Source organism: Mchenga conophoros, linkage group LG14 (assembly GCF_057382185.1).
Source record: "Mchenga conophoros isolate Kocher_MC1m ecotype Shallow Benthic linkage group LG14, M_conophoros_male_GT1.1, whole genome shotgun sequence".
Classification (NCBI taxonomy): Eukaryota; Metazoa; Chordata; class Actinopteri; order Cichliformes; family Cichlidae; genus Mchenga; species Mchenga conophoros.
The window spans coordinates 15,214,552-15,227,776 of record NC_140539.1 but is presented as its reverse complement, the minus strand read 5'-3'; the positions used below and the strand labels follow the sequence as shown (position 1 = coordinate 15,227,776).

The following is a 13,225-nucleotide window of genomic DNA, read 5'->3' as shown; positions in this document are numbered from 1 at the left end:
TCAATTTTGACAAGATTTCCAACACCACTCCGTACCACGACAAACCCTCCACCGTGTTTTACAGATGGCTGTAGACACTAACTGTTGTATTTATCTCCTGAACTCCTCTTTACATACTGACAATGACTTGAATCAGAAATTTTAAATCTGGAACAGAACTGTTGAGTGATTTTCAGTCCAGTTCTTGAGTAATGTGGCATATTTCCGCATTTCCTTCCTGTTTCCCTTCCGTAAGAACTACTTCTTGACAGCCGTCCTTCCACTGAGATGATGTCTGATGAGGCTTCAGCGAACAGTAGACAATCAGCTGAAGGGCAGATCCACCTCTGAGGGTCTGTGTCAGGACTTTGCTGGATTTATTTCTATTTCTGTAAGTACATGGATTTCAGATACTGTTCACCTGCTATAGATAGTTTTTCTTAGATCTGCCACTTCCCCTTTAGTGTTCCACTTCTTCAGTTTCCTCAAACTTTTTATGTACACACTGCACAACGTGCTGAGATGTGCCAAAGTTAACAGCTGTTTGGGAATCTCTTTATATCTGGTCACTGTTGGCATTGCTCACATTTTCAGCTAAAGAAATGGGAACAAATTAAATGTTTTTGTAACAAAGTTATTGAGGATACTGTTTAAATTTGGTTCTTTGCTATGTTGTTTGAATGAAACTCAAAGCCGTTTTTTTTTTAACTTATCTGGTGCAAAATCACAACAAAAGTTGCATCAAGGCATTTTATAGTGTAAGGTACACACACTGGTTCATCCCTTGAGTTAGGTGTCTTTTTATGCTTTTTAGGTCAGTGTGAAGCGGCTTGAAAAATATTCCTCTGAAAAGTGTGAGGTACAAGGAAAAAACAACAATTAAAATTTTAAAAGGCTTCACAAAGCCCGGAGAAGTATCGCTCAAGATCACTTAAAAAATTACAAGACAACATAAAGAAATAAGGAGCGGCCCAAAACCTTTGCACAGCACTCGATGTCACAACCACACTTTTGCAAATTATACTGTATTTAATCTCTTGCTGATTAAAATTGATTCAGTGATGTCTGTGACTGTGGGGAAATTGCCTGCAGACTTTCTGCAGCTCACATATGCTTACAGTTTACTGCTGCACATCCTGCTTGGACCCAGTTTCTTCCCGCAGCTACAACCTCCGTGTAACTGTGACCTGTTACAGAATCACCTTCCACATTCACTCACATACATTTCACCGAGTCTTCACTCACTTTTCTCGCCCTGCCATGTATTAACCTTACAGTCCAAGGAAGAGCCAAAACGGACACGCAGCTTTGATAGATAGACGACAGATTCCAAGCCTCTCTGCTAACTTAAGGTTTTACTCAGAGATTGAAAGAACCCTTGGCTCTAAACCCCTGTGGGGCCAAACGGTGAGTGCGTGTGAGACTGCTGTAGCTATAAAACCTTCACCCAGTATCCTGCTGTTGGTTTCCTGTAACTAGGAATCACACACACATGCTTATTAAGCACGGAACTCACTATTCTCCTATAAGACCGAAACTCAACACGCACCACCAAGGACAAGACGAAGGAGAAGAAGAAAATATCGCATGTGGCAACAGACGCACACGCATGTTAGGTTTCAGAACAAAGGTTCGCAGGCTTCTGGCTTGTTAAAGACGTCACCATGAAGTTTAAATGGTTACAGTACAGCACATTTAGAAGGTGCTCAAACTTGGAAACCGTCATGGTTACATTAAAAAGTGCAGAATGAAAGATAAATGTGAACTTGCTACAAATTTTTTAAAAAGCCTTCGAGCAGGACTTGCTCACTTTCATCTGGTTTCTCATTCCAGATTCAATATCAGTCGGTCGATCCCTGTCGAGCTGGATTACAGCCACCGGACTACTTAAGTGTACAGAACTTTCAAACTATCGCGTTTTCTGTCTCTTTTATTTCCCTTTTCTCTGCTTCTTTCTGAGCCCACAAGAAGGCTAGGTATTCGTGTGCACTTTCATGTCCAGTAGTCTAGTAAAAGGTGATGACTTTGAGGGTGTCGTGTATCTAGTGGAAAGAAATGTTAGAGCTATATTTTTAAAACAGCCGTTACATACATGCATCTCTGGAGGAGCCGGCAATCAGGAACTCGATACGTGCGGAGACTACAGAGTGCAAATGTTGAAGTGAAAAAGCATTACAGTGACACTGAGGTATTATTATTACCTTCCCTAATTTATCAGATTCATAAGTCTGACTGTGATGTAAAACTCTGCGAGGGCCAACGACTCAAACAGCCAGAATCCTGGGATGATATGTAGAAAAATCCAAATGTGAGTAAACCACACTTTAGTGTAATAGCACATTGAGCATATTGTTTGTAGCATGAATCCTTGTATTTTTCACTATTTTCAATTGCGTAACAGTGCACGTCTGTATTTGCAAGTTGTTGCTTTTATTCCATTCCTTTGTGCTTTGGCTGATTGAATGTGGTGAAAGCATTTTGTAGGGAAAAGTTGTTTATTTAGTCATCATTTAGCAGCAGTTACTTCAACCTTAAGTCTTTTTGGCAGCTTCTCTTTTCTTCCCCCTCGTATTTCATGTATCCAAATGAAAATAAAAAGACATCCCTTTTTTTCTCTTTTTGTTAAGAAACCAGTAACACATTTATGGACTATGGGTGCTAATTGTCTTGCATCTATAATCAAAGCCCAAATCTGGCAAAAACTCACCTGGAAAACCAGACAGTGAGGAGATAATCTGTTTCATGTGCCGAGCTGCTGGCAGAACAGTGGGAGCATCGAGCACCACTTTGGTGGGCATCCCACTGTGGTACAGTGTGAGGTAATTAGTGTGTGTGTCTGCACATGAGGTTATAGGTTCAACATGTTCCCAGAGGCACTGACTGATTCACATAAAAAAACATAACAGCACATCCAAATACATATACTCAGGCCCTCCCTGTATTATCCTATGATCATGTGTGCGTGTGAGGGAGCATGTGTGCCTCAGGGTAAACAGATCTCCATTAAGCAGGGCTGACTATGGACCCTGGACCTTTAGGGACCTCACTAATGAGCAACATGTATGTTAAAAAGGGGTTAAAATGGCTTCAAAAAAACATAGTGGGCGTAGCCTTCTGTAACCACTGACTGGAGGTCAGCTCAGTTACCCTCTCTGACCTGAGCTGTTAAGTAGGGAAGTTGAAGAAAACAGTAATGAGATCAGTGCCTGAGGACAACGTCACCTTATACTCCTCCCCAGTCCTCCCTTCCCTCACATTAGTTCTGCCTCCAGAGCATGTAGGTATTATCGGGCCTTCAGGAGAGATATTTAAAAAGAATGACATGAAAGCGATTAATAGGCAAAAACAACCACCCTGCATTAGATGTCTTGATCAAAAAAGAGAGAAAGTAGAAGCATTTACAAAGACTTTCTGTAGCATCCACAGGGGCTACGGCAAGAAACACTGTGCAAACAAAAAAGGTAGCAGTTCTCCTTCCTCCAAACTAATTCTTATACATCAAAGCTCCACGAGGGACACAATGACGTATGTGACATGCATTGTATGACCACATTGGTTAGCTACAACTGCAGATTACAATAATAATTCCATTTTCCACTCCAGTAAAAACAGCTGATCCTATTGTTTCAGATCTACTAGGATCCCTCGTGGTACAAACGTGCTGTTCCTACAAGCCAAGACAACAACTACATTAAAAGACATTAAGTCCTGTAACACCCCTGTTACAATTTCAGTTCTTCTCCAAAGCTCTTACAGTCTCAAACCACCCACACACGTACTCGTTGTAGTTTCTCTACAAAATTAAGGTAACCAGTTTCCTTTCTTGTGTGCGAGCATTTGTACGTGTATCCTACCTCCCAGCACGCTGATTGTTATGGCCTCTGTGTGTTCAGCCAGCAGATCGGCCTTGGCTATAGCGGCCAGAGAGAGGTAACTGGACATGTTCCTGCTCAGCTCCCTGTTGCCCCTCTGCAGGAACCGCACGGCCACCGGGACAGCTAGCACCATGACCGAAGGACAACTGTAGTTCTGCAGAGACATGTTATAGGAGAGGAGACACTCTGTTCAAGACGACATTCTCACAGTAAATATTTGTTTTCTAACATTTTAAGAGACATGCCAGCGACTGGTCAAAGCAGCACACGTCCACAGATAAAATGCTTTTGTTTTTGTAAAGTGAGCATGATTGGCAATCACTGTAACTTTGAACAAGGGGACACAGAGCGAGCGCATTCACAGAGAAATCAGTCTGACTTGAATTAAGCTCACTTCTTAAAAGGAAAGGGCAGCAAAGCAGGCTTAATTTTACAGTCCTGACCTTTACTTCTCATTATCTATAAAGGAGAGTAACAAGATCAGATGCCTGTCCTTTGCTGTTTCTGATCTTTCTGAACAACATGTGCATGGTGTTAACGCTCATTAGAACAGACAGTACAGCCTAAAGATCCTCATTAACAGCAAGCCACGCATCAAATATATTTAGTAACTTGAAACAAAGAGCGCCAGCAGTACTTTCCTCAACCCATGTGATAAGTGCCACAGAGATTAAAACGGGCTATAAGAATGAAGAACAGGGGGAGAGACTGCATTGTATTGAAAGACATATGCACAAGTTTGTGCTCTGAACGCTCACGGACCGCGGGATCGGGATTCAAAATGCGCCAGCACCCTCCAGAGGACAGTTTGATACAAACGTCGTGTTCACTGCCGCTCACATATATTTATTTAACACTTGTGAACCCACATCTAAAACATCTGCTTCACATTTGTTTCTATTCACACACCTAAGGCCTCTAAGTCTTTACTATATATATCTATTTTCAAGATTTATCTTTTATGTCTATCATCAAAAACTGCTCAATCAATGATTTGGGGAGTGTAGTCTCTCGCTGTCATGCCTCTGGTTTTCCACATGATGGCAGTGCAGGCACTGCAAAAACTATTTTACCCACTAATATAAACTGTGTAAACACCTTCACTTCCTTTATTATCAGGCACCAAAATATAGAAGAATCACCATGAAATGCAGTGTTGGCACTGGAGCTGAGACGTTTTAGAGCACAAACTGTTTTTAGTCTGTCTAAAGAGGGACGATCTGAACACTCAGTGTGAAGCCTGTCATGTTTGACAGCTACAGGCAGCAGGCATGAGGTGCCAGTAGTGTTCTTCTTTTGGCACATGAATTAATGTATTGATTTATTAATCTTTCCTGTCATCTTGTACTACACTTCAATGACAACGCACGTCAAAGAGCTCATATGACATGAATCGTCTCTCCTTTTCTCTGAGGGAGTTTCTGTGGGAAAATAAGACAAGTGTCTATAATTCAAAATGACAGGGAGGGAAAGAGAGAACGGAAGGGGTCAGAGATAAAGGTGGATGGAGGGCAAGAGAGGAAGGAAAGAGATGTGGAAAAATGACATGAAGAGAAACAGATTTTTAGAGATAAAGAAAAAGAGAAAAGGAATGGCTGTCCTGATAAGTGCAGGAGCTCGGACATCGGAGCCAGAAGGCGCCGTCAGAGCTGTCAGAACTTTTAACCTCACTTTTGTGTGTGTGTGTGTGTGGGTGTGTGTGTGTGTGTGTCTTTCCTGAGGAGTCAGTCTCATTATGGTGGTATTAACCACATTCCCTTTCCCAAGAAAAAAGTGGGAGGGAGAGAAAGAAGGTGGAGGGGAGTCACTCTGCTTTTATACCTTTCAGCACTGGAGGTCTGAAAATGGGGAAGGTAAGTGAGTTTTAAATGTACATTTTCATGCCTCCCCCCCCAGCAGTGATTACATAAAGTATATTTGCTCTTAAAGGGAAACTTCCCTGCTGGAGATCATGTATTATTAATTTTTATTTTAACTCTTCTGCTTGTACCATTTTGTGAGGGTTTTCTTCCGCTTGTGCACCAACGTTGCCTTCCTTCACTTGTTTTCCCCGCGAAGCCTTTACACCCTCGTGTTTACCACCAATGCTTTAAAGAGCTTTAGCATAGCATTGCTCACGTGCATTAAAAAAAAACATGCAACCAGCCCCAAAACTATAACCTGTCAAAGGTCACATGACAAAGAGGAAGACGAAAGAAGTGCTTTTTTCTGTTTTCTTTACATTTTTCTACTCAAATTTGATTATGCCCGTTTTCTGATGAGCTTGACAGTTTTACTTCTTAGAGAAGAAAACTATTACCAAACCCTTAATACAACAGCTATTGATGAAGTTTAATGTAGTGCATATCAATGCATCAGTAAAATATGTTATAGCCAAGTGCTCCCAATGGCCTTTTTCCATTCTGTACAAGCTATAGGTGTGTGGCTGAGATGAAAGGGAATGTTTGAGTACTTTGCAAAAGTCTGAGCCCACTCCTCATTTTTTTACGTTTTGTTAGGAAAATGGAAAATATGTGCAATGAATTATTAAAACTTGTACAAATATATATGGAAATCCAGTATACAAGCCAAAAACAGAGTTTGAGCAATTTTAAAGATGAGTGAATATTTGCAGCGACCACCTTTATTATTCAACACAGCCTGAACTCTCTTTGGCAGCTCTCTTGTCATTTTTTTAAGTAGTCTTCAGGAAAAGTTCTCCAGATTTCTTCAAGGAGACTTAAAGCTCTTCTAAGGATGTTTTCCTGATGGTATTAAATGGTGAATCAAAATCTGACGGCACTTTTCTGCGTTCGTCAATTTTGACAAGATCTCTGACACCACTGACTGAAATGCAGCTGCAAACCATGACAGAGCCTCCACGGTGTTTTGCTGATGCTTGGAGACGCTCACTGTTGTATCTCTCTCCTGACCTCCTCTGCACATACTGACAATGATTTGAATCAGAAATTTGAGATTTGGATTAATCCCTCAATCAGACCTGTTGCCACTGATTTTCAGTCCAGTTGTTGTATAATCCAAAGAAAACTTTTGAAAGACTTTCAGAAACACTAAAAAACTATCGCTCAAGACCACTGACAACAAAGTCTGGCCCCTCAGAAAGAAAATTTTAAAAAAGAGGGATGGCTTGGGACTTTTGCACCGTACTGTAAATTTTAAGTTTCATCCCATGAGCACTAAAAGTATCTTGGAGCTAAATACCCTAAGCACACATAATATCCTGAGAGGTTTCTGAGTATGTGTGTCCTTTATGTGCTTCAGGTAAAACAAACAATGATGTGTGCATGCGAGCGTGTGTGTATACCTGCAGGATACAGCTGGTGATGTCAGACGCTATCTTAGCATGCGGAGTGTCCTCTGTGTTTTCACCTTGCGGGGTGAGGTTATGCTCCAGACAGGACTCCCACAGTCCCACCAGAGCCGTGCTGTGTCGCTCGATGGAGCCCGTCTCCCTTATGGCTGTGGTGATGCGTGTTATGCAAATCTCCACCACTGCCTGGTCATTGTCATTGGTCAAATAGTCCTGTCAGCCAGCAACAGGATGCAAAATTAGGAATACAATGATAAAGTAAGGACAAAAGCAATGAATTATGCATAAGGGCATAAATAATTAATGGCATCTGCTTTGTAATTTTTGAATAAATACCAACTGTGTGTGTTGGTTGCACTGATCTAAACACATCAACTTACCGGTGAGCAGGAGATTGCCTTAATCTGGTCCAGAGCTTGAGACAGACAGTCTTCAATGTCTGCGTCCTCCAGAGAGAACAGATCACCTGCTCTGGACAGATCCCTCTGGCCGAGCACTTGGCTAAACAGCTGGTGCATCCTTGTCCTGGTTTAGGACCTTGAGACGAGCCTGGGACGGCCTCCGCACAGTTTAAGATCACTTAACTGAGAAAGTCGCTGACATAATGTCTTGAATACCATAGCAACTTTTCCTTCACCTCCTGGTTTTAGAAAGATATTTAAATAGAAGACTCTTTTCTGCCAGGGATGGGAGAAAGCAAGTCTTTCTAAAATGCAATAAAGCTGAAATATATGAAGATTTTCAGGCACACACTTTTATACAGAAAGAAATATCGAATGCATCATATTCGGACTTGATAGTTTTATAATTTTTGTTAAAATCCTCTCCGGCGCAGTCCAGAATCAGGTAAGTTTGACGGGTTTGGCCCAACATTTTTCTGGGTCTGCCTGAGGCCTGTTACCATGGAGACAGGGCAGTCCTTCTGCAGCTGAGTCCTGAAGGAGAAAGGACAAAAAAAGAGAGAGTGAAGGATTAAATTAACTAAAGAGAAGAAATGCTGGGATCGTCATTTTGCACACAAAATCGTCTTCCAGGAAGAGATCATTTGAAAAGCTGGGAAAATTAATTCGGAGCAAGTCAGAGATACTGTTGAGCATCGGATATTTAATTTTGCATGTGATTTTTGCTCTCCAAAACATCTCAATTAAAGGAGTAGTCGTGCATAAGAAACAAAATTTCATTGCAAGACATAGACATGAAGATTGATACAACTCTTATCTGTTAAAAATACTGCTTATTTTAGCTTAGTCTAAATCCTGGAAACAAAAAGGTTCAGATGAATTTCACATTCTGTTTGTCGTACCGATTAAACAAATAAGATGTGCATTAGTTAGCTGCAGGTTAATTGTGTTTTCTTTTAAAAGGACCTAATAGTCCAACCAGTTGAATCCTGTTCCTAACCATTTTATTACAGTTAAAGCGCAGGATTCCCAGTGTAGAGGGTTCAGTTGGGGGCAGTGGGCGTAGTCCTTTAACTAGCTTGTGTATTTATGGCCCCAAGTCCCATAACAACACAACGGTGCAGTAAAAATGTCCATACAGCTGTGACAGAGCTTTGAACCTCAAAATGGCCACTGTGCTAGAGATGCAACTGTGTGTGAAAGCTCACCTGTGTGAGATGTAGAAAACTACAGACTGAAATTCACCATTCTGCCTGTCTCTGGTAAATGGACTGGTTCTTATATAGTGCACTTCTACTCTACAACATGCCTCTCATTTGGAGAAAAGTTGCTGGGGCAGCATGTGAATGTGGGACTGAAGGTAAAAGCATGTGCTCCACTCCAGAGACCTGTGTGTTGGCATCGCTAAGTTATAGTAAATAAATAATCTTACATCGAAATCTTAGTCAGACAGCATTTAATCATATCGCACATATTTAGAAAATGATAGCAGGGAGCATAGCACAAAAGTTAAAAGGGAGTCCCTGGCCCGCTGCCCAAATCAGAGTCTAACCACAAGTTCTCAGTTAAAGCCCGTTATTTATTAATGCATACCAATATCTGAGAGCAAATTACTCCAGGGTGAACCAAGGCCAGAACAACAAACACAAACACACACACTTCCACTTTTTTCCCATCACAGTCTGACTAAAACCGAAATAAGGAATAACTAAAATACACACAAAGTCAATGTATTCAGTTTAATACACATTTGGATGCACTATATATATATATATATATATATACATAATATATATATATACACATAATATATATATATATGCACACATTTCTCATTGGCAAATATTTTTCAATATATATCTTTTCCACAGTCATTTAAGTGCAATAAAGGAACTATTGTTCTACACTTGAAATTACTTGACATTTTTTTTCTTCATCTTTGTCTGTTTAAAAAAGAAACCTGACTTCACCTCTAAATGCACTTTGTTTATCTGTGTGTGTATTTATTTGACTCTGACTCTAAGCGCTATGCACTCAGACCTAGCTCATATGTACAAATGGCAAATAAAAGTTTTAATCTTTATCTATTGTATTTACATAAATGAAAACAAAACTGAATGAAAGGCACGTGGTAAGCCTAACACCCTAAAATAAGCAAAGCAGAAGAAAACTGTGCAAAAGATAAATGCAGTTCACGCCCTCTGCTTCACTGACATAAACAACATGTGGGTTAATCGTTTGCAAAGGTCTCTAAACAAGAAACACGCATTTTCACAGAGGTTTACCGGTCGAGGATGGAACCAGGGCTTTTAAAATGGCCAGATGTTGACCCGCAGGTACACTCAAAGATCCTCAAAGCTAGAGGCGTCACACCGGTACACAAAGAATTAAAAAAAAGAAATAACTTACTAAACTGCAAGAAATGCAATAACAGCCATAACACCGACGTCTTCCAAAAGACCAAGAGAGCGCGTCTGCCATCACATTCTCTCTGTCTTTCTTGAAAATCCTGCACAAGGAGCGACCACCTCACGAATCTGGATGGAGTATTTGGAGTAAAAAAAACAAGAGGTTTATGATCGGTGTACACAAAACATTTTTTTTGTGTAAAAACTGGGTGATCCACAGCACGCTTATCGTCCTGCAGCAACGCAGCACCAGCACCGCTGACCCCCAGCAAAATCCAGTTTAAAAGGACGAGTAAAGTCAGGATGTGTGCTGCAGAGGAGAGCTTTGGCAGACTGTATCTCTGCCCTCTTTTCAGCGGCATGAGTAAGTTAAAACATGATAATAATATGTTGCATATCTGGTGCAACTCTAACTGTTATACTCTACACTATAGCACAAATGATGTATTATAATGATTGGTAAAGTAAATAAAGGTAATGAGTCGAACAGAATACACAGTGTCCTGGTGTTATGAATGGAGTTCAAAGTTGTGGTAACTGAAAAGTAGCATGTTAACCATTTACTTGCATTACTGCTACTCTTGTCAGCTTCAATTAAACATTAAATCATTCACACCGGAGCGACGCCGGAAGGGCAAAGGATTACATATGCACACGCACACATATACACACTCACTGAGACTGCTTCTAAAAGTGTGACATGTCACTGGCTTAGCGCTCCTTATTTTCTATACAGAAATCTAAACACGTAAACGCGCTGCTGTTCTCGCCGTTGTCGCTGCTTTCTGGGCGGTTTGAAGTATTCGCGCACGCCTTCTTTCTGAAGCAGCCACCCGGCGTGTCTGCTGCCTGTGATCACGATGACTTTGCTCACAGCAGAACTCTGCCTCCTTTGAGAGGACGAGCAGCTAAACATATGTATCTGTGTCATTTTCTGCTTCCTGCACCAGCTTCCCTCTACAATCAGACATCGTCTCATCCTCGCACCGTTTCACTGAAAGCCACACTGGAGCGAGCCCAAGCCAGACCAAAAGGAACGCACAAAGCTGACCACTTGGGAGGCCGTTATCTGTCCTGCCAAGCCAGCGACGGCCATGGAAACCCAACCATTGCCAGGATACCACATCGGGAATTCTTACTGGTCCGAGCTGTGGCTTTGGGACCGAAACACCAAAACAGCCATAAACACAGAGCAAAGAGGTTTATCTGTCACACAAAGACAGGCCAACACACAGCTGTGAAGGTGAATAATCACAAGCTCTCTCTGTGCAAGGAGTTCCCAAAAATACAGTATGAGTGTGTTGTTATTTACACTGCGAACATATACTCCTGTACACTGTGTATTTCTTAACTTTTTGATAAGGATGTACTGTATGACATACACACTTTCCTGGGAGTGTGTACAGCCATTCAAAACTAATCCCACCAAGCACCAGACATCAATGGATGACATTTTCTGGGCTAAATCTGGTCAGCTAGTCAAAGCCTTTAAAAATATGCCACTTCACATATAAATTTGTTCAAAAAGTGAAAGCTGAAGAGTCCTCTTTGCAGCGTATTGGAAAGACTAATATTTAACAAATGTGCTTGTGCTATTTGTATACATGTGGCTACAAATTAGGGCATCTGAGAAAGAAGGTTTTGAGTATAAACCCCCCCGGTTGGTTGGTTGTAGGCTTTCTGTGTGGATTTGCATGTTTTCCTTGGGCTTGTGTGAGTACTCAGGTTTCCTCCTACAGTTCAAAGACATACCAAATGTCAACATTGCTTAGAGGTCTTTTCGGTAAGTTTTTGCTCAGTGGGTTATGGTCTAATACACCAGTCATAATAAATAAATTGTAGCTTCATTTGGACTAAAATGTTTTGTGTTTTAAAGACATGATGATCATTCAGAGCTGTAGAAACTGAATTATACTGCAATATCATGTGTATCTAGCACAAACTGTATATAATAGGTGAATGTAAGCTGAGCATCTGAACAGCATTCCTGCATTCCTTTTAATGGCCAGTAGGGGATGATTATTCAGTTTGCGAATAAAAAAAACAAAACACAGTTTTAGTGAGAAAATTAAATGACTCATCACTTAAATTATGAACTCAGTTAACAATTTCTTAACTGTTTTTGTGTTTGCATTGCTAACTTGATGTTGTATTTAATACAACATCGCAGTTATTTTGTAACTAATGTCCAACGTGGAGAAAGATGTTTCATCAAACAAACTTTAATGCGTAGCTAGCGCTCACTACGGTTTGGGCATGCAGGTTCCTCAGTCAAATCTTCAATCTTTACATCTGGTTTACGGATGTTACCAGAAATGATTTCTACAGTGCCATTTGGCATCATAATTGTGGAAACACAACAGCAGGCAAGGGGGCGGCATACGGCTGTAAGTGTTGTAGTCTAGCATTAGCTCTGCTCCAACTCATCGATATGAAAGGCAGAGTCAGCTATGGAAATACTGGTGGGGTGATTGGGGGATGATAACTGACTCACAAACTATATAAAAATTATGTTATTGTGTTTTATTTAGAGTAAGAGAGAGAAAATACTACAAATTTAATAAGTTGGCTATAAGACCAGCACCCAGAATTCAATTTTCTGTTCACAGTAACAACATTCACAATGTTATCCTTCTTATGGTATTCTGAAATGCACTCTAACGTTTTGTTTGAGACAGCTGGCACTACCGGTGTGAAATCAATTTTGTTCCATGGGCTAAAATAGCTAAAATAGTGCCAACATAATGACACTGTAACGTTAGCATCCTGCTCGGCAACCATCCTAACATTTCAGTCTGTGTGTGGTCAACAAAATGTAAAGTTAACATTTTAAATAAATAATCTGCCACCCCATTGATGTGTCAGTATATGGGATGATCATTTAGGCATCAAAGTGGGAGTCAAGAATCATGTAATACTACTAGTGTTGGTACCGACTGCTAAATTTCTGGTATCCCTATCTGGAAACCAAACACGGAGGTAGCCAAAATCTTGGATTCAAGTTTTTACAAATGAATGGTGGATAAGTCCAGCTTTAAAACAGAGTCAGCTTACTTTCCCCAATAATAACTAAGACTGAAAAAGAAAAGAGGCATGGGAAAGAGATGGAAACGACCAAAGAACACCAAGGGGAGGAAAGAATGAGGAATGGAGGAGCCACCAGACCGAGTCCCAGACTGAGAGAAAGCTGGAGATGGATTATGTTTCCAACACTTGCATTCACCTTTACATACAGCATACGTATGCTTCTGT

The 13,225-nt window shown here is 40.8% G+C and overlaps 1 protein-coding gene across 1 annotated transcript in view; it reads right to left on the bottom strand.

Moving 5' to 3' along the window:
* Positions 1-13,225, bottom strand: part of veph1 (ventricular zone expressed PH domain-containing 1) — a 93,740-nt gene that overhangs the window by 72,559 nt on the left and 7,956 nt on the right. Inside the window, exons 2-4 of the mRNA XM_085245461.1 lie at positions 7,545-8,099; positions 7,159-7,377; positions 3,834-4,008 (exon numbers count right to left, since the gene is read on the bottom strand). Of these exons, the coding sequence (XP_085101587.1) occupies positions 3,834-4,008; positions 7,159-7,377; positions 7,545-7,682 (532 nt within the window). The 5' untranslated portion in view covers positions 7,683-8,099. The remainder of the gene's footprint in view (positions 1-3,833; positions 4,009-7,158; positions 7,378-7,544; positions 8,100-13,225) is intronic.